We start from the raw sequence: 22,627 nt of genomic DNA on the forward strand, positions 1-22,627 counted from the left end.
AAGGTAATACAACCCACTTTCCAACTTTGCAGTGATCCTTCTGTCGGATACATAGCCAAAACAATCAGCTGGACAAATGCGAGTCTTTGTCGTGAGTGTGCTCAGACACAGAGGGGAAAAATAAAAGGAAAAAGCTCCTGTTTATTCAACCGCTTAATTCACTCCAACGCTTGAGATCAGATCATGCCTCCAAGAGAAAGATTGTAATTATATATTGGATGAGATTTTGATATCCTGTGGGTGGTATTTATTTTTCTTTGTCCTCTTCTCCGTCAGAAATAATAGAAACGAGCAAGGAGCTGCTTTTCCTTTTTTTTTTTTTTTTTTTTGGAAGGTATAGAGGCAACAGGCGCCTGGAGTTGAGACTCACTTCCTATAAGTGGATGTGATAAGTCATTCAAAGCCGGTTGCATGCAGAGAAGAGATGGGAGATGCAACAGGAGACCTGTCAATCAACCTTCAAACGCGCACACTTGATGACGAACAGCAGCTCTGTTGACCAAATGTGCTTCTTTAGCAGACTGCACGGATTAAATTCAAATTAAAATGCTTTTTATTGGTGCTGTAACATTATTGCTGAGATTATTTCTTCAAGTCAAATATTCTAATCTGCGATTCTCAAAACTGCACAAATTTTAGTGAGACAATGTTGCCATTCATGGGTACGACTGTGTCACACTGTGTGCAGATGATTTTTCAGCACCTGATTTGTTGTGGGCCGTACAGTGACTTAGTGGTTAGCATTGTTGCCTCAAAGCAAGAAGATCATGGGATCGATTCCCACCTGTGTGGGGTTTGCATGTTCTCCCCCACATCCAAACACTTTGGACACTTTAAATTGTCCATAGGTGTGTGTGCAGGTATGAATGTGTTTGTTTGTATATGTGTGGCCTTGGGACAGACTGGCATCCTGTCCAGGGTGTACCCCGCCTCACACCCCCCACGACCCATCTTGGATAAGCAGCTAAAGATGAGAGTGTGTGTGTGTGTGTGTGTGTGTGTGTGTGTGTGTGTGTGTGTGAGTGATTTGTTGTGTCACTGTGCAAAAAAATAAATAAAATAAAACTCAATCTCCACCACAGGAACAAGGGCTAATCTTCAAATTACCACAGTCTTTTTGATTTTTTTTATTCTTTACCGCAGAGAAACAGGGATCTACTAAAACCAGAGACGGTTCAGGCACTAAGATGTTATTAAGATGTAGTTGCCATGGCACCAGCAACACTCAAGAGTTGTTGTTAATTACAGACAGAAAACCACTGGAGCAAAAGTAAAGCGTTCTGAGTGTTGTTGATTCCTGTTTGCTGCATTCCAAAATAACACAAAATCTCAGACATGGTTTGGAACTTAGAGGCAACAAAAAAAATTCTTCTGCCACTTTTAAATAGAATCGGTTATTTTAAATGATAAATTCAATCGTACAGCTACATCATTAATCTGTATGTATTGGTGGTTATTGGGCTGAGCAGACTCTTGATTACAAAAGCATGATTTGAGTGTGTAGATGTGCAACTGGGATTTATATGTGGTGAGATTTCTGTTGCCCGGACAGACAAATGTACAAATGACATCAAGTTAATTGTCAATACGACAATAGCAAACCAAAGTCCAAGCGAGGATGATCCAAAACAGGTCTAACGGACCAGTTTTAAATTCTCTCATTTGGTTGAAATAGGCTAAAATGCACATCATGAGAAATTGTCGATATCATAAACCCGGAAATGGATCATCCACCACATTGGAATGTGGTGACTGTGTACTGCAATGCAAACAACTTACAGTTGTGATTCCATCAAATTATTTTGACAGTTTTCGTACCATTTTGATCGAGTTCATGATTTGTGAATTGGCTCAGTTGTATTCATCAGTGCAATGCATCAAGTGTGAAAGAGACCTCAGTCGATCAAAGTCCAAACTATCGATGTCGATGTTGACAACAGAAATGCCTTTCGGGAGCAATCACTACCAGTGCACTCTGTTGTCAAATGAATCAATTAACTGAGACTCATATCAGCGGTTTCTGTAGCACTGCTGGGTCAACACATTAAGTTAACAGAGTTCAAAGTGTATAGGGGAAATCACAAACTGTTGTGTGGGCCGCCAGAAGAGGAGGTACTGCTGGCCCACCACCAGAGGGCGCCCTGTCTGGAGTGCGAGCTCCAGGCACCAGAGGGCGCAGCCGCCTCACAGGAGCAGCCAGGGTGACAGCTGTCGCATCACCTGCAACAGCTGTTACCAATCACCTGATCAGCAGGGGTACATCAGCAGGACAACGTCTCCACCTCTTTGCCGAGATATCGTTCTACCTGGAAGGTAACATTCTCAGCTGACCGTGAGATCTTTTCGACAGTAACCTTTTGTGACTTTTGTGCATTATATAGCAGACTCTTTCCAACGAGAGCAGTACCAGGTCTGACACGCGGAGGCAGTGGCCACCTGGGAGTTCGGGACTTGGCGGCTCCAGTATTCCCGGGGTCTGGTGGCGGAGGAAATCGTGTGGTTCCGGTTCTGCTTTGGACAGACGTCTTCTATCTTCGAGCCTGCCCACACGACACCTTCTGTGATTTGACTTGTTGTCTATTGTTGTAATCTGTTGTGTTTGTTGTGCCCATTCACAACAGTAAAGTGTTATTTGACTTCCTCCATTGTCCGTTCATTTGCGCCCCCTGTTGTGGGTCCGTGTACCTACACTTTCCCAACACAAACAGGAACTAAACCCATACCTGGGACTATCTCCTGGACACTGTAGTTTGGCATTAAGGGTTTAGGCTCTGTATTGGCAAAAGTCCTTTATGTGTGCACGCGTGAGTAGCGTTTTGGCCATGTCCCATACTGGCTGATGACAATCCAAGGAGCACACAGTCCATCACTGGTTATTTCCCAAGCCAAAGCTGGCACCTATTTATAGCGGGGTGGACTGGGACAGCCCTGGAATCAAACTCTAGTCTATAAATTGGTAAACCAACTCCTACCCCACCTAGCCCTGTGACCACACCCAGTCCTGTTAAATCCAAATTCTAACAACTACTGAAACTGCAACCTTCTGCACTGATACCATCAGGACAGTAGTGCACTATACTGAATCATAACACTTGCACTAATAATTTGTGTTTATCACCTCCAAATTCTGTCTTTTCTGTCCTTCTATCATCTCCATTCATCTTTCTTGTTTACTACTTGTTGCCTTTGTAGTGCGGTGGTGTTGTCAGGCTCCCAGCACTGAATAATGCACTGAGCACTGAGGAGCTGAAGGAAAACTGCTTTTTCTTGTCACATGCATGCAAACGTGCATGCTTCCAATATGATTTTTGAGGGTTTTTAGATGGATAATACGCTCTCATATGACCCTACGTTCCCATAAAAGGGTTACCTTTTTGTGTATGCGAGTGCACGTTATCATGCATGCACTCTTCTCCACACATATTCTCCGGAATGTGTACTTGGCTTTGCATGCCAACCTCACCGTGCAAATCCAGATTGGTGCCTGGTAATTTTCTCTTCATGTGGTGTGGGCTTTTGCTTTATAAAGACACATTGGGGTTTGGTGTTTTCTGCCTCTCTGGCTGCTTGGTTTAATGCTGCAGCCTTGTCCTTGCTTGACCGTCCTGGGATGATGAGTTAAGGAGCTCCACAGCTGCCCCCTTTGAGGCCTCGGAGCTCGTTAACGGTGTGGTGCAGTTGCCACACAAAGAGCCTCCTCACATGGAAGCCAGGAGAATCCGCATCCAGCCTTTATCCCTCAGCCCCATTACCCATCTGACCCAGCACTTGAATTCCTCTTTCTTCTTCACTCTGAAAGGTGTCTGTTTCATCCACTCCTAGTTTGGCCTCTACACTCCCATTTCCTCTGTTTCCCCCTCTGACTCAGGCGCTGAGGTCACAGTCTTCAAAGATGGGCTGGGTTCAGAGTTCAAAGCCCTCCAACAAGCTTCTTATCTGCTCCCACCAGACGGTCTTTTCATTCCTTACTTCCTGGCCATGAGGTCTAGCCCTGTATGGGCATTTCCTCCTCCACGGTCATACCTGCTTATCCAGTCTAATCATTGGAGTCATAAAGAAGCAGGGGTGAATCACAACAAGGAAGGGCTCTGATAACTGTTTGTGGTCTGCTCACTGCTCCGTTTAACTGTTGTTTACCTTGGAATTAACCAGGTTATGTGCAGTAAATGATTATTTGTTTGGCACAGTTGTGTTATGGTTTATACACTGTTCTTCAGTGCTTGCATGGACTGGGTACTGGGTAAAGTTATGGAAACCAGTGCCTTAGCTGTCTTTGTTGGTGAGTAAAGGGTATGCTGACCTTAAATTTGCAGCTGATACCCTGATTGCAGCACTTGAGAAGCAGAGTGAGGAATCAGAGTGTCTGGGTTTCAGATTGTCCTGGATCAAGACTAAGATCCAGGCTTTCAGTGACTTTCTGGACTCAGCCATCAGAGGTGTTGAACTTGTAGAGGCATTCCTTACATATTTGTACTGTATTGAGTCTGCGTGACTGTTTGTTGAAACTGTGTATTGCTGTCATTTTGGTCAGGTCTCCCTTGAAAAAGAGATCTTCTGATCTCAATGGGACAAACCTGGTGAAATAAAGGTTACAACATTCCCTTATCTCGGCAGTGGCGTTCATCACTCCGAGGCCTTGGCCTTTGATATCAGGAGACACTTGGGACAGAGCTTCTGGAGTCATGTGATCCCTCAACAAAGCTGTTTGGGGATATTGATAACTTTGTAGAAGAATGAAGGTCCAAGTCTTTAGGAGCCTGTTGCTTCTTGACTTACTGTAAGGTTGTGAGATTTAGATGCGTAGGCGATACCATGATGTCTTCTGTACCAGGTCTCTTTGGAGGATTAATGGGTACTGCTGGAATGACATTATGTCAAATGAATGTCAGCTATAAAACTTTGTACACATGGTGAATTTCTCAGTGTTGAAGATACCAGTGGCTAGACAATGCCAAGGGGACCTCCACGCTTCACCTGGCTGTGACAGATCGTTATTTTTGAAAGGTGTGGATTGACCCATTGTCTGCCTGGGTGGTTGCCATACAGGTCCCGGGGTGTTTCCATGGTGTGGTCACCATCCACCACACTGTGGTGGATGGGGTGACCTGCAGAACCAGTTCAAAATGATCTGAGCATCAAACACATGACATATTTCCTCCTGAAGTAAGCAAACTTCTCCATGCAGCCGTCAGGTCACCACTGTGGCTGTTTTGATGAATTGCTGGCCCATGAGACTTGACAGAGAGGACAAAGCCATAAATCAGTTCTTTCAGGTGTATTCTGCTCTGCTGTTTGCATTCTGAATGGAATTTTTCTCTGTGAAACTTCAGAGAAGAGTCTGTGATAAAGTAAGTGATCAACATGCAGAGAAGACAATAAATACTTTGCTAATTCTTTCCCCTCTTTCAAGATTTATCCTCGCAGGTCCATCAGAGCTTTTTCTCCACTCCTTACTTTCTATATTCTCACAAATCAGCGGATTATCTCATGATATCGCCTTGGAAAGTAAACACAGAATGTCACAAATCTTGTGAAATTATGCCTTTCCTGATGATCATCAGGATTAAGAGACTTCTTTGATCACAGAGGATGAGCGATGATCCTTATTAGCGCTAAAATCAGTGTGTTCTGTTTTAATGCTCCTCATTACGTCCACTGTCTGTTTGGGTTTATGATGATGGCGGAAGCCCTCGTGGGATTCAAGACTTAATTAACTGCATTAATTAGTTTGGCACATTAATAGACTAGTGCAGCGCCAACTGGTGGAAGGGAAGATTATTGTGTGCTTGTGACGAATACAACCTTTGTGTGCTTGTGACGAATACAACCTCTGGGATTAAAATTACTAGTAAAACGTCAAACAAATTAGTTTTATTGGGATTCAAGTTAAATAGAGGGCAGATTATTTCCATAGGTTTTCTGAGCAGGTGGTTTGAGTGGCGTCTCGAGGTGCCTGACTTTGCTTAACTCCCATCCAGCCAGTAAATGGGTAAAGGGGCGGAGCGATGGCAAAACTGGCATGAACTTGGCATGATCGATGAAGCCCGAACGCGCCCACCTATAATCAGTGTCCCCAGCCTAGCTAAGGCTAAGAAACCATTCTGATTCTCCATTGGAGAATCATGGTTATGACAACAGACAGTAAGGGAGGATGAATCCCATCGTCACTAATGAAGCAGAAATGTGATTCAGTTTGCAACCTCACCACTAGATGACGGTCAATCCAACATACTGCAGCTTTAAAAGAGCCAAAACTAATAAGCTATATAAACGTCCCCCGTCCCAGTTGTCATTAGTAGGAAAACTAGTGATAAAACTCAAAATTGTTTTTGCACTGGGCTGGAAACATGATTATTACTATTGTAAAAGTTGGAGATTTTAACATGGGTTTCTGTGGGGACTGGCTCAATTTTGGCACCAGCCTTATGTGGCCATTGGAGGAATTGCAGCCTTTGCCACTTCCACATTGGCTTCAGCTTGGTTATGTCAGTTTAATTTAATTTAACCAGATTAGTCCCATTGAGGTCGAGATCTGTTTTACAAGGGAGACCTGGACAATTATAAAGCTTCTAATTCACCTAACCTGCATGTCTTTAGATGTGGGTCAAAGCCGAAATGTGTTCAATTCAACTTTATTGTCACTGTGCAGATTACAGGTACAAGGCCAATGACGTGTGCTGCACTTCACAAAAAAATGGTCATGCACAAATTCCACCCACTTTATGAGTTAATGAATGGTTAGCAAAGTGCAGCTAGAGGTTCAAATTTCTCTGCAGGCCACTCTCAGGCATTAAAAGGCTCAACTAACAGCAGCGTGCTGACAGAGCTGAAGGCGGAAAAGAAGGCGTTCAACGTTTTCAGCATCCAGACAGATGGATCAGAGGACAAGTGTGATGGCGGTGCAAGAACAAGTGATGAGGAGGGTGAATGTGTGAACAGGCAGATGGATGGGTAAAGTTCAACAGAGTTTAGTTGCCAGATTATCAGCAATGTCATTGTCACCATATTTTACAGGCTGACCTTTGGTGACAAGACTCATTACTGCTGTTGATTTGTGTCAGCGGGGCATTAGCACCTGGGTGACTTCAATGAGAAGGTGTGATATGAGGATTTCCTGTCAAATCTTAGAACATCAAATTATACACACAAAAAGACTGTGACTTTTTTTCTTTTTTTTTTTACATTTTGACTGCACACAAGAGTTGAAACAAAATGTAGGATAGACTTTTCACTTTAATTCAAAAGGTCCAAAACCTCCTTCCTTCAGTGAGGAATGAGTCAAAGTTGTCATATACAGTGGGGTAAAAAGTATTTAGTCAGCCCCTGATTGTGCAAGTTCTCCTACTTAGAAAGAGAGAGGTCTGTAATTTTCAACATACATACACTTCAATTATGAGAGACAAAATGAGAAAAAAAAAAATCCAGAAAATCACATTCTAGGATTTTTAAAGAATTTATTTGTAAATTATGGTGGAAAATAAGTATTTGGTCACCCACAATCAAGCAAGATTTCTGGTTCTCACACACTTGTAACTTCTTCTTAAGAAGCTCTTCTGTCCTCCACCTGTTACCTGTATTAATGGCATCTGCTGGAACTCATTATCTGTATAAAAGACACCTATCCACAGCCTCAAACAGTCAGACTCCAAACTCAACCATGGCCAAGACCAAAGAGCTGTTGAAGGACACCAGGAAGACAATTGTAGATGTGCACCAGGCTGGGAAGAGTGAATCTACAATAGTCAAGCAGGTTGGTGTGAATAAATCAACTGTGGGAGCAATTGTAAGAAAATGGAAGACATACAAGACCATTGGTAATCTCCATTGATCTGTGGGTCCACACAAGATGTCATTCCGTGAGGTCAAAATGATCATGAGAACGGTGAACAAAAATCCAAGAACTACACGGAGGGACCTGATGAATGACCTGCAGAGAGCTGGGACCAAAGTAACAAAGGCTACACACTACGCAAAGAGGGACTCAAATCCTGCAGTGCCAGGCGTGACCCCCTGCTTAAGCCAGTACATGTCCAGGCCCATCTGAAGTTTGCCAGAGAGCATATGGATGATCCAGAAGAGGAATGTGAGAATATCATGTGGTCAGATGAAACCAAAATAGAACATTTTGGTAAAAAATCAACTCATCATGTTTGGAGGAAGAAGAATGTTGAGTTGCATTCCAAGAACACCATACCTACTGTGAAGCATGGGGGTTGAAACATCATGCTTTGAAGCTGTTTTTTCTGCAAAGGGGACAGGATGACTCATCCGTGTTAATGGAAGAATGAACGTGGCCATGTATTGTGAGATTTTAAGCCAAAACCTCCTTCCTTCAGTGAGAGCATTGAAGATGCAACGTGGCTGGGTCTTCCAGCATGACAATGATCCCAAACACACTGCTGGGGCAACGAAGAGTGTCTCCGTAAAAAGCATTTCAAGGTCCTGAAGTGCCGAGCCAGTCTCCAGACCTCAACCCCATAGAAAATTTGTTGAGGGAGTTGAAAGACCATGTTGCCCAGCGACAGCCCCAAAACATCACTGCTCTAGAGGAGATCTGCATGGAGGAATGGATCAAAATACCAGCTACAGTGTGTGCAAACCTGGTGAAGACTTACAGGAAACATTTGACCTCTGTCATTGCCAACAAAGATTATGTTACAAAGTATTGAGTTGAACTTTTGTTATTGACCAAGTACTTATTTTCCACGATAATTTACAAATAAATTCTTTAAAAATCCTACAATGTGATTTCCTGGATTTTTTGTCTCTCACAGTTGAAGTGTACCTACGTTGAAAATTACAGACCTCTCTCATCTTTCTAAGAAGGAGAACTTGCACAATCAGGGACTGACTAAATACTTTTTTGCCCCTCTGTAAAACATTTAAGCATTAGGAATCTTATACAGTCCCTTCATTTTCAGAGGCCAAAAGTAATCGGACAGACTGCATATTACGTTATTGGTAATCCAAATCATCATTTTTTACAGTCCTCTTTTTACAAGTCGGGATTGATACATGGACATTTCCAAGTCAGTGAACATCTTTTGACTTCGTTTACATCAATCATTATGGAATACATCAATGGCAGGGTGGATTAGAGGTTAGCAATGTTGCTGCACAGCAAATAGGTCCTGAGATCGCTTCCCACTTGGTCCATCTTTACATGTGCAGTTGATTCCTTTTGTCTTCTTCTATGATACTATATGATAAATCTGAGTGGAGTAAGCAGTTCTCAAAAATGAAATGACTGTGCAAGAAAGAGAAGCATGAAGGAAGCCACCAAGACAATTCTGGAGGAGTAGAACAGAAAGATTTTTCTAGAAAGTGCATTGGGACACGCAAGCCTGGATTTGATCTGTTCCACTCTACCGTGATGATCAGTTTCTGATATCAAAGCCACCGAAGTCTGTAACTCCTTCAGTGTTTAATCCAGACAAATTTACATACTGTTTATTTTTCATAATAAATGATGGAAATAAAGCCCAAGACATATTCATTTACTTGGAAATGTTCATGTATCCATCTCCTGACTTGTCTGAAGAAAACTGGCTAAAGTTTATATTTAGTTTATCCCATTTCTTATATCCTCCAAAAATAGATTGTGTTGATTCTGTTAAACCCCTTGAATGTATGCTGAAAGTTTAAGCTACAAGCTCATCTTGTTTCATTTCCCTCCACTGTGGTACAGAAGTAAAATTCCCCAAAAAATTGCACTGCTGTCCAAATACTTATGGACCTGACTGTGCACACTCTTAAAAAAAGTTACAAGAGCTAAATGCTTGAAAAACAAGACTGCACATAAAATGTTGTACGATGAACTCATTAAAGTGGAAAAGTCCGGCTCGCCAAAACCTGAGCCTGGCAGGATGTTAATGTGGTGTTGCTGAAAGAGGAATGAGTCACTCAATGTAATGTGTAAGGAGCTTTAACAAATCATCTGTTTGCCTCCTCGGGGCATGACTTAAAAACCTGATCTCTCTTTAGTCACTCATCTTGCTCCGACTCCTCCGTGAAGGAATCCCAAGAGCTCGTCACCTGGGCGGTGACATGTTTGCCCAGTCGCCCTGGCTACTCATGATGCCATCACCGCACCTCTTCGAAAAGGCCTGCCATCAATGCCCTGAAAGCACCAACCTCATTGGGCGCTGCAAATATTTGCTCACTGGCAATTACAGCAGCGCCGAGCGGCCTTGGTGCGGCGGCCTGCTGGATAAACAGAGGGAAGAGACGTGAAATAAATGAGCAGTGTGCGTCTGGTAGCGACTGAGAGGAGCCACTGATGGGAAGACTTCTACTTATATCAGATACGTACCTGTGGAAAAGGGCACGCTGGCCTTGCTGCCATCTGCACGCTGTTTCTGAGGCCAGACAAAATTTCCTTATCATCTGCATGCAGATAGAACCCACAGGGGCTGCAGTGACCTTTTACCAGGCAACACTTGTGTTTTTACTTTACCAAAGGCGAGCTCACTCGGCTCAGAAGTGCACGAGCAATCAAATGTGACAATCATTAACCAACCTCTGGTGCTGAAAAATGAAGCCAACACGGAAGTGCCAAAACCTAAAATTCCTTGGATGGCCATTTGAGGCTGGTTTCGAATGTCAGTCACTCGTCGTAGACCTCCATGTTAAAATGTACAACTTTACAGCAGAAATGAACATGTTTATGGCTTGGTAAATAATTAGGGGTGTTTCCGCCTTGAGTGACAGATAGTGTGCCAGTGTGACGAAGGCTTTGTTAGCAGTAACCGCTAGCTGCTGTGGGCTCAACCATGTTTTTCCTTTTTGAGCATTTTATTACAACTACCTAAAAACTATGCTCCAGTTTTTCCATTGACTGGAGTTTTGGTATTATTTAGTTCACGTGTTACCACGGTTAACCCTAATTACCAGTTATCGGAAGCTTGCTGACATTAGCTACAGTGATGGCGCCACAGTTACAGAGGCGATATCAAATCAAATAAAATACATTTTATTTATATAGCGCCAAATCACAACAAACAGTTGCCCCAAGGCGCTTTATATTGTAAGGCAAAGCCATACAATAATTACGGAAAAACCCCAACGGTCAAAACGACCCCCTGTGAGCAAGCACTTGGCGACAGTGGGAAGGAAAAACTCCCTTTTAACAGGAAGAAACCTCTAGCAGAACCAGGCTCAGGGAGGGGCAGTCTTCTGCTGGGACTGGTTGGGGCTGAGGGAGAGAACCAGTTGCCAGTATGCCAGTTAAATATTTTAATACCCGTGCCCCAGCCTCCCATTATAAGAAGCACTGCCCAAGGCTAACATGCTAGGTCCCCTCAATTCAAATGATTAAAAAAATGCACATTTTTTTAGTACTGGGCAGTGGCTCTTATAACGTATACTGAAAACTCAAAAAGTACTCAAATAAAATACGTTTTTTTAATCACCTAAATTCAGTTGACCTAGCATGTTAGCCTTGGGTAGCTTGACAAGTGTGCGTGTTTGGGCTTCATTCATCATGTCGGTCTTGCTCACACTTCCCCTCTTCACCCATTTCTGGGCTGTCAAGGGGTTAGGTGGAGTCAGACACCACCAAGATGGTGACATCTAGAGCTGCCCCATTTGTGCTTCAATCCCACTCTTCAGAAAACCTTTGTGTGATGTCACAGAGGGTTTTTCCAGTCTGTGATGACATTGCTATTTATTTCTCCATTTGGTAGGTGCTTTTGATTATTTTTTTTTCCTCTTTAAAGCCTACAGTGCATGTTTGAGAGCTGACCCCTACAGGCCCAGTGGAGGTGATGTATGTGCCGACAGAAATGCCAACATTGATCGCGTTAAATCACCAAGGAGTTGTTCAGACTGAACTTATGAGAAGCATATGGACTACTGTTACTCATTCTTGCTCCTGTAATTCCAACTCCAATGAATGACATTCCATCCCATACTAGGAAACGCACTCTCGTTTTAGCATTTCTCATACTTAAAAAAAAAACACAAACGAGCTCCTGCTCTCTCCTCACTGGTCAGGATTATTTCCAGCTCACACTCGGCTAACTGCAGAGATGTAGTATTAACATATTATGTTATATAAACATGGCTAGTAGAGTAGATGCCGAGGCTAAAACCTTATATCTCCCTGGAGGCGGTTCTCACTCTGCCAGGAAGTCGTGCATATGGTTCCCATTTCTTTTTCGATCCCTGTTAATGAACCCTGTTGGCTCGCGGTGGAGATAGCGGAGCGTGACGACAGAGCGGCTGTGAAGAAAGAGGAGTAGTAAACTGTGAGAAGGACATTCCCAGCATTCCTCTGTCTGTCTGACGCAGCGAGGAGGTCCGCAGCTCCGCTTTTGGGGATCCAAGAGGGCAGGAAGGGGGTCATAAAGACGCAGATTAGGAAGTGTGGTAACACTGATTAGCACTGACGGGAAAACAGAAAAATGTGACAAAAAATAATAAACAGGCGCCAGCCAGAAGTATGCGTTTATGTTTTGTTTTCCGTCCCAAACAGAAGTCACGCCATCATTCCCTCGACTGTCTGCACAACGTCGTAAAATAGTTTAAAAGGCGTATTAAATCCAACGGCACTAAAAATACGAGTTCAACTGCTTATAAATGAACCGGTGATTACTTTTCCAGGTATCAAAATTTCTGGAATTTTAAATTCCAGCCAGTACGACGAATGTTCTCCTCAAGCGTGCCTTTAATCATAAAACCATCTTCCAGTTTGGATAAAGGCCGTGCTCACTAATATATGTGGATTTAAAGTTCCATTTTTCACAAAGTACAGCTGAGTTCACGTTTAATCGCTCAGATGGAGCACATCAGCAAGTTATTCTGTTTCTGCGATGCAATTAAATCTCTCAGTCAGAATAATAAAACCCGTTATCACCAAGGCAGGAGAAGTCCTGCTGAAAGTGGTGCAGGGCTGTTTGTTTTTTTTAACATAGTGCAATGGGGCATGCTGGGAAAGGTCATTACATTTTGGTGTAGATTTGGATGAAGGGGTGGAGCCAATGATGAAGCCTTTTGGTCACTGGGCGACGGATGCACTCGAAAAGCTTCTGTTTATTTGTTATAAACTTATCGTAAATAACAACAACTTGGAAATCTTTGCCACAGTGTAATTTTTTTAGGCTGCAGCTGTGATCGTTTTTTCTGTCTTTCTCTCTCTCCCTACAGGTGGTGACACCAACCCGCGTGGGGCAGAACTACAGCTACAGTTTGGGTCAGCACAACCAACAGGACCTGTATGACGTCCCACCCAGCAGATCACAGGGGGTAAGTGTGCCATAACCCCACAGCATGGACACAAATTAATAAAACCTGTCACCTAAACCTACTAAAGTGTGTCACCTTGAGTCCACAATCTAATATGGACCATATGTATTTTTGGTTCCAAAAACTTTTAATCCAATTTGGTGGAATTATAGTGACAAAACAATCAGATAAAAGTCAAGGTCACAGGCCAAGGTCATAAACATGAACAAAACATGAACGAGCAAAGCAAAGCTTGCTCATGGTATATGGAGTCCCAAACAGGAAGTGCCAAATTTTGAGTGCACAGTGAAACAGGAAATATCAAACATTTCCTGGATTGACAGACGACATCCTGTGGAATTAGGGATATCCCGATCAGGTTTTTTTTGGCCCCGATCCGATTCCGAGTCATCTGATTTTGAGTATCTGCCGATACCGAGTCCCAATCCAATACTTTAAAAAACTGAATGAACAATGAACAAATGCTAAATATATAATAATTTCATTTTAATCACCTTATTTTATTATTTATCACTTAAACAGTGCACTTCTCCTTGAGGTAGCTTGAACAATCAAGTAATAATCTACCAGACTTAAAAAATGTACAAGTTTCCATGTTATTTTATTTGTCTAAAAATAAATGTCAAAGGTTCCTTATGTTAAACAAGAAATGATCTAATCTCAAATAACAGGTGGTTTAATTTATAGATGAAAAGTTTTTAAAGAACCATTTATTGATTTAGCTATTTTAATTACAAGTGTTCTAAACTTTTTAAACAGTAATCAGAAATTTTGAGGTAACAAACAACAACAACAAAAAATATTTCCAAGGATTTTTCTTCAGACACGTGGTTTCTGCACTGATCTGTGGTTCAAATCCCCGCCTGACTGGAAAATCACTAAGGGCCCTTGGGCAAGGTCTTTAATCTCCTATTGCTCCCGGTGTGTAGTGAGCGCCTTGTATGGCAGCACCCTGACATCGGGGTGAATGTGAGGCATAATTGTAAAGTGCTTTGAGTGTCTGATGCAGATGGAAAAGTGCTTTATAAATGCAGTCCATTTACCATTTGTACAGATCAGTGGTTTCTGTACTGATCTGTTTTGTACAGATCAGTGGTTTCTGCCACTAGTCTTCCGTGTTTTGGCCCGATGCATCGTTCCTATTGGAAAACGCGAAGCTACGTCACAGCTCAGAGCGTCAAAAGTCAACTTGAAAAGGAAAAGGAAAAAAAAAACAACTTACATTTGCATCCTGACAGTCCTCAGTGTCCCTCTGACGTTTTATCAGTGTTCAACAAATTCAGAGCAGCGCAGTGAACGCGAATGAAGATGGAAGCTCTTTAAGACGTGCTCCTAAATGTGATGAGTGTGCACGTCGCTCGTGCGCACACCATCTCTCGCTCCGTTTTGCAGATAAACGATCACAGGACAATTAGGTTTTTTTTTTTGTTAATCAGATGACAGATCGTTGTCCTGAGGACTTGGTCAGCACCGGGTCCTGCTGCGCATGGAAGGATGACTGAGCAAGAGTTTCGGTGGGAAAGTGTCCATCATCCTCTTGTCATTCCATCGAGGCATCAGGCTGAGCGCGTAAACACAGCAGTTCTGCGAAAGAAACTTTGCGTGCGTAACTCCCCCCACCTCTTTCCGGTTGAACTTATGTTTTTTCTTTTATTCAATTAAAAAAAAAAAAGACTGGCTTGAACTTTGACCGCGTCAGCCAGCCGACAAGCAGCAATGCGCGCTCCCTGTCAGAAGCTAAAGCGACGCTTCTGATGCCTCTAAAAGCAACGCGTCTCACGCCTCTGACGCTTCCGACAAGTGAAAGGCCCATTAATCTGCAATAATGAGCCTGAAATAGCACTGATCAAAATAATGAGGATAAAATCTATATCAGATTCCTGATCAGGATGCAACGTCCGATTTCGTTCAAGTCTGAAACCACGTGATCGGGCCCGATTTCCGATCACATGATTGGATCGGGACATCCCTACGTGGAAGCTCACGGGAACTCAGTGGCACTCAGTGGTTCACACTGAAACAGGAAGTGCAATAATTTTGAGTCCACAGTGAAACAGGAAATGTCAAATGATGAACACCTCTTGGCATGGGTGGAACTGGAGCGGAGGCCAGGTTGCGCTGGACTCCCCTGGAATCTGATTAGACACAGATGATTGATATGTCACGGCACCGCACATCTGGTTGAAAACAGCTGCATTTTGAAATCGAGTCACGTTTAATGCTAGGTTCCTCCTGTCCAGTAGTTGGTGCTGTGTATCACAAAAAGTTCTAATCCACCTTAGTAGAAGAAAAATGTTTGCGTTGAACTGAACACATCGTTTGAACAGTGGGCTAATAATGACACCAAAGTTATATTGGTGAGTAAACGACCATATTTTATTCCAGAAATGAGGTCCAGGTTGTTAAAAGCGGCATTTCCCTTTTAATTCGGGTTGTCTTATATATCCATGTGTCTCCAGTGTTTTTTAAATGAGCAGGCAGCTGTTGATTAAATAACCTCTTAATTTTGCTGTCTGAAGAACTTAAATAATCTCTTAATGTTGCTCTCTGAGTGACACGATGATGATGCATTTCACTTAAAAATACACATGCCACAGAGTGTTTCTCAGCTACTCAAAAGTATTGGAACACTTGGCATTTCACACATTTTAATTTGTTTATGCCATTTCAAATACAAATAAATAAGTTATCTTTCTTAAACCCAAACTGAAAGCAAATGTCTACAACTTGATATAAATTAGTTAAAAATATAAAATCCAGCTTCCTGATGAAGTGGTGTAGAGGAGGATTTTCTTAAAATGAAGACCTGAACATCACATCCAGCTACAATGTACATTTTAGATGAAAGACTAGATTTGATGTTTTGGTGAAAGAAACTTTTGTATTTCTTCATAATTTATGTAAATAAAGTCCAAGAGATATTCAGTGACTTGGAAATGTTCATGTATCCATCCCCTGACTTGTCTGAAGAAAACTGGCAATAAAACTGATTATTATTTACAGGTATTTTCAAGTTTTAGAGATTTGCTTTCAGTTTGAGTTTGAAGAAGATAATTTTAGAAATTTTTATTCTTTATATTTTTGTATTTCTTGTATTTGAAATGGCATAAATAAATTAAAATGTGTGAAATACCAAGTGTTCCGACACTTTTGGAGGGCACAGTATCCTAACCTTATGATGAGTGCAAAATTTGAGTGTGGTATTATTACTGTTTTGTTTTGTGAATGTTTAATTTTCACTGTTGCTGCACTTTGTGTCAAATCATAGTCATACTGTATATCATATTGATATGACAGTATTGAGATACGATAATTTGGCCATATTGTACAGTCCGACTGTCAACTAGCTGAAAACTTTGAATATTAATTTACATCTACATTAAAAAAATGCTTAAAGTGGCAGGGGGTTAAGAGGGCTGTAACTGGGGAGGGGGGGCTCTGGAGAGTGGAGCTTCCCCAGAAGCTGAAAGGCAAAAAAAGAAAAATGCTTAAAAAGGCAGCGAGTCTAAAAGGTTTTAGTCATGCTCATGCTCCCAAGAACCATTTTACTGAAAAAAGTATGAAGGACCTAAATGACATGGTTAGATGGCGAGGAGCTTCCAGGCATGTGGGAGGCAAATACAGAAAAATGCTTAAAAAGGCAGGGGGGAAGGGGGGTAGACGCCACTCTGAAAAATTTTAGCTATGCTAATGGTAGAGATGCTTGAATCTTCGACTGGACCGGGTTGCTTGACGCGAGGACATTTCTCTTCTAATCACAGAAGCTTCCTCAGCTAAATTTCTTGCTCTGGTAGTTCTTGACTAAGTCAAGACAGAAGTCAGACTACCAGAGCCGGTTGTGCGATAGTCGAGAATAAAATAGTTTGGTTCTGGATGGAACCATTCACATGTCAAGGCTGCATGAAATCACTGAAACACAAATAATTAACATCCAACATCTAAAACAGGGGTCTTACCGTCTCCAAATGCCCATTCATGTGACTTTTTCTGTACAAACTTTCACAAATTTAAATCTGTACAACTGGTTTTCCTGTTGATCTTTAAGAATGTTAATTGCAGTTTCTCCAATATAGAAGGTTGTAATTAAGAGTTTTTGTATTTGGCAGCATATGTAGTTCCTTTGATCGTTACTGTGTTCTGCGTGTTCATCTGACATTTATCTTTCCCACTGTTATGACTTTAGTTTTTCACCAAATAAACCTTGAGAGATTGTTTTGCAGTTTTGGTCTGTCACCTTATCGTCAGCTGATAAAACTCTTGATAAAACTGATACAACTTTTCTTACAGAAACGCATGCAAAAGCACCGTGAAATACACTTAGCATGCTAATCTTTGAGAATTTAAATCATGTTCTCTGAATAAAAATGAAGAGTTCAGGCGCAAAACCCCGTAAATGCCACGCCCACAGAAAATGAGATAACCATTGCAAGTGAAATCTAACAGAGGCTCGTATCCGATAACAAAATCAATTCTGCTACAAGACCCCATAAATCCTGTGGTAAATGCAAGTCAAGATGCGGTTTATATGCAGAATCTCGTAAGCGCCATCCCAGTTTGTGTGCAAAACCACATAGTGAAGAGCGCTCCACTCACTGGCATGTATCTTGGTCACGTGACGCAAAGATTGCGGTGCCCACGAGAGCTTCTATGATGCTGTGTTTACACATAACGACAGCACGTCACGAATGCCACGAAGTATACATTCTTGGCTGCTGATCACAAATGTGATGATTTGAGGCAGAGGCGTCAGGTGTCCTCAGGAACTGCTGCAACCTGTTACCACGCGTTATGATTAATGTAACGTGTTGGTGAGTATTATCAGGAACCATTACACACAGTCAAGAATAATGTTCTGCGCTGTGCGCGCTATTCCGAGTAGGTGCAGAGAGGAGGAGACTGAGAGAGCCAGATGTGTGGTTTCACACGGCTCTCGTCTCGCTCGTTTTCCCAAACATCAGGAGCAGCAGCAGGTGGAACACCTGCAGGAGCACGCTGAAGAGCATTGGAACGAAACTTTTAGCCAACTTGGCATCACTGTCCTCCTTCAGCATACTGCAGCAATGAAAAAGAATGCGGTGCAGCAGGGTTTAATTGTGCGCACGTCAGAGAAGAACGCTGTCATGCTCTATTAAAGATCATCACTAAACAAGATGCATCAACACGCTCAGTTGCGATCTCCACGACATGAGGCAAAATGAGGGCGGTGCATGACATTCATGAAAGATTTTTTGACAGCCAAAAACATGCTCCACAAAAATCACGAATATCACACACCAACATGCACTATTAAGAAACCTATTCAGATGCGTTAAGTCACATTAAGAATGTCAGGAATGTGCCAAGAATGACGCAGATATGACATAACGCGTACTGCCTATGTGTAAATGCAGCATTAGCATACATTAAAGTGATGGATGTACTGAGTTTTGCAAACAGACTGAAGGTGGAGATACCAGGTTTTGCAGCCAAATCTATTAAAGGTTGCTAATTAGCACATTTCTGAATAAAGGTTGATTTTTGAGATTCTGCTATTTTGTTCGGTGCACCATAACCATTTCATAACAAGAAAGAATGATTCATGGAGATGTACAACTTCCATCAGGTAAATATCCTTATTTAAAACAAGAGTGCTCTGGTGGAGATACGGGGTTTTGCGTCTGAACTCTTCAAATGTAGAGCAGGTAGCTCAGTGGGATAGGAGTTTGGTTACCAGTATACAGACCTGAGTTTGATCCCTGGTCACACTGTGTAATACTGGCAACCCATCCGACTCTCATCATCTTCACACTGCGGAATCTGGGAATAAGCACCAGCACCAATGAGCCTTAGTTGCCAACATAGAACATCCTTCTCATCTTACAATCATGTTTCAGGTGTACAACATTCCACCTGGTCAGATGTTAGGATCGCCGTATCCCGGACAGCATGGTGGAGCTCACAGCCAAGGAGTCTACGATGTGCCTTCATCTCAGCTGGACCTCAGAAACCAAGGGGTTTATGACGTCCCGCCATCTTCACAAGGGGTAAACTATGAGCACATCAGACAATCAGTGCAGCAAAGTCACATTAAGGAAGTTGTAACCGCTTGTGTCCGGATAATCTTGTCTTATATTTGTTGATATATCTCCTAGTATTTCTCTTAATTGGCTGCATAAATGAATAACACATCAGATGTCATATTTATGACATTCTTGTGGCTGCACTAAATGAAAGCTTTGCATGCCAGTAGATTTTAACCAAAACTGTGGTTCTATGCCTGAACTCTCCAGCAGAGAAAATGTCAAGGACAAAACTCTTTGCCTTCCAGACCCTCTAAGATTTCACTACACGTCCAGACCCAACCAGGCGTACAGCCATCAGTTTGTTTGTAATGAGTTGAAATACGCTGGGACCTGTTATTTGTGTCATTCCTGATTACAGTTTGGGCAGGCCTGTCTCGCTGTGCAGAGTGCATTTCAAGGCTGACAGAAATCACTTACAGGCCACCACTGCTCTCTCATCATGCTCTGTGCCATGTATGACAAGCTACTGCAGTTTTTGGGAGCTTAAAATTTTCCTGTTCGGTTACATGGTGTTTACTCCTTACTCCAACCTAGAGGTGGGGCCAGCACCCTCTAAGTCATGTTTGTGACATTTTATAATCACTGTTTTTCAAGAAAATGGCAATATATGGCTGTCACCAGAAAGCTCACCTTCTGCAAAACAAAATACATCCAACCATGACATTTTATGACGCCACAGTCCTGATACATCTAGCAAAAGCTGGAAAAATCATAGGTCCTCCACTTCCCGATCCCATCACTTCTAGGAGGGCCTTGAATTTTAAAGTCCTTCACTGTAATTGGGCAGCAGTTGGTTGATGGTTCAGCGTCCCTATCAGTTTTTGTCAAGCCATGGCAACAGGCAAGTTTTCCCTTGTTGCAGATGGTGAGTCTATCAAAGGTGAAGCTAAAGAGTTTTTGTTTAATGCAGTAGTTGGAAAAACTTCATTAGTACAAGAATTGGATTGGGGATAAATTCCCTCTGAAGCTACCAGTTTGTGTCCTTGGACAAGACACTTCATCTGCATCATCCCAGTCCACCCAGCTGTAAATGGCTACAGGTCTCAGTTGGGGAAGTAACCCACGTAGGACTGGCATCCTGTCAAGGTGGGGTCATAAACTCTCATCTGCTTCACGCTGCGTATCTGAGGATACGTACCAACACCAGTGGGCCTCCGGACCAACATAGGACTTAGTAGGGAGCACTGAATTTGCACTTACTTTATAAAAAAAATGGCACAAAACGGACAAAAGGACAGTGACACTGGTGCCAAATACCATCATTTTATTTTTCAGTTTACTTTTTCCCCTGTAGTGTAGAGTCTAGAGTTTATAGCAGCATCACAAAAGTTAATGCAAACATTTGATGACAATTTTGAATGATGGCTAACTTGAAATAACATTCTCCATTTTCCTAAACCCCCAGTAGGAATGTCCCAGGTTTGAGGGCATGCATGCCCCATTCCTCTTGTACATCTTGGGGTTTTGTCAGGAAGGACACCGGGTGCAAAATTCATGTCACGTCATAATGCGGATCGTTACAGGATTAGCTGTAGCAACCCGAAGCTAACATGACAGAAATAAAAAAATAATAATAATTTTGTTGAACCTGAGAAGCAAACTCGTTTTCCTAAAAAAATTAAAAGGTTTTCAGTCAGTTTATAGAACATCAACACATTATGTTCCAATGTAATAAGCCTTTATTTTGGGGGGGTTTTCACTTGGGGGCATACTTTATTGTTAACAAACACCCATAGGTCAGAAATGACTCAAGTGCAGTACCTCCATTCAGCCAGCAGGCTTTTCACTTCCTCAGTGTCTCACTGCAGTTGTGCTGTGGATCCGTGTTGACTGCATAAACCTAATGGGTGTTTTTACCCACAGGTATACTCGGTGCCTCCCTGCAGGACCAACCCCGCCCTCCAGGAAGGAAACTATGACTTCCCACAGCCTCTGAAACACAAACAGGAAGGGATCTATGATGTCCCACCACCTGCCCTCGCCAAAACCACACCAAGCCCACAGTCGCATTATGATTTCCCACCCAGCGTGGAGCCTGCTGCCCATCACCAACACACCAACGGCAACGAAGGCATTTACGACGTACCTCCACCTGCCCTTCATTCAGGAGCGGGGTCTCAGAGGGACATCTACGACGTCCCTCGGGGCTTGCAGGCCTCACAGCACAGAACCTCACCTGCTGACAGAGACAGAAACAAAGGCGTGTACGACATACCCACACAGGATTCTCGCGCAGTGGCAGACGTGACGGACAGCGTGAACCGCCTGTCTTTCTCCAGTACTGGTAGTACACGGAGCAGCATGTCCACCTCCTCCTCTTCCACGGGCTCAAGCTCTGACGGCCGTCTTGCTCTGGATGTGGACACCGCCATCCAGAGGCTACACCGCCTCCAGCAGGCCGTGGAGGTCTCAGTCGGTGCTCTGCACTCCCTCGCAGCCTCCCCTCACTGGAGGACTTTTCCCTTCATGGAGCATCATGCTAATGATGTCCGCACAGTGCTGGACCGGGTCCGGGCAGCGCTAGGGGACTTCATTGTGTTTGGCAGAGGGGCGGCAGCAAATGCCACGGCTCTGTCAGACTCCAGCCTGCACAGTAAGCTGAGAAGACAACTGGGACGCCTGGAGGACTCGCAACAGATCCTCCTGCAGATTTTCCAGGTCCTGGAGAATTGTAGCTGGGCTCTTACCGCCCTGACCGCTTCTAGCACCGCCAAGAACCAGCACAAAAGCGATGACCTGGACCGCTTCGTCATGGTGTCCCGGACTGTGCCAGATGACACCAAACAGCTGGCCTCCACAGTAGGAAGCAACGCTGAACTGCTTTTTAGGAGGACACACATGGACGGGTCGTTCTCTACAGGGAGCACACCTGACGAGAACATGACTCACACCTCCCCGTCCTCAGACAACGACAACTATCAGACCAAACCCTTCCCTGTGCCGTCCAGCCAAGACAAGGACAACATGAATAACAGCGAGAAATGTGTTAAGAGTTGGATGGAGGACTACGACTATGTGCACCTGCAGGTAAGAACGAGATCGTTTGTGTGTCTGAATTGGAAACATTGAAAGGAAGCAGAAGACAAAATTAAAATTACTGACATTTACAGGAAAACTGGCATGGAACAGTGTGAGGAGTTGTTGGGAGAATCAAAGATGTTTGGGTCTTCTGATTATCTGGATGTTACTTTTTTGCTTTACTCCTCGTTACTCCTTTTGTGTCTCGTCCATGTGGTAAAAATTAGGGATGTCCCGATCTGATCTCAAGGATCCACATACGTTCTGACCAAATCATATTCAGATAAACATGAGTCTTATCG

At 43.0% G+C, this 22,627-nt stretch overlaps 1 protein-coding gene across 1 annotated transcript in view; it reads left to right on the forward strand.

Annotated features, from left to right (window-relative positions):
* The window catches only part of nedd9 (neural precursor cell expressed, developmentally down-regulated 9), a 32,840-nt gene that overhangs the window by 7,020 nt on the left and 3,193 nt on the right, over positions 1-22,627 (forward strand). The window contains exons 3-5 of the mRNA XM_034160382.1: positions 13,147-13,245; positions 19,119-19,268; positions 21,171-22,334. Of these exons, the coding sequence (XP_034016273.1) occupies positions 13,147-13,245; positions 19,119-19,268; positions 21,171-22,334 (1,413 nt within the window). The remainder of the gene's footprint in view (positions 1-13,146; positions 13,246-19,118; positions 19,269-21,170; positions 22,335-22,627) is intronic.

Source organism: Thalassophryne amazonica, chromosome 20 (genome assembly GCF_902500255.1).
Source record: "Thalassophryne amazonica chromosome 20, fThaAma1.1, whole genome shotgun sequence".
Taxonomy (NCBI): domain Eukaryota; kingdom Metazoa; phylum Chordata; class Actinopteri; order Batrachoidiformes; family Batrachoididae; genus Thalassophryne; species Thalassophryne amazonica.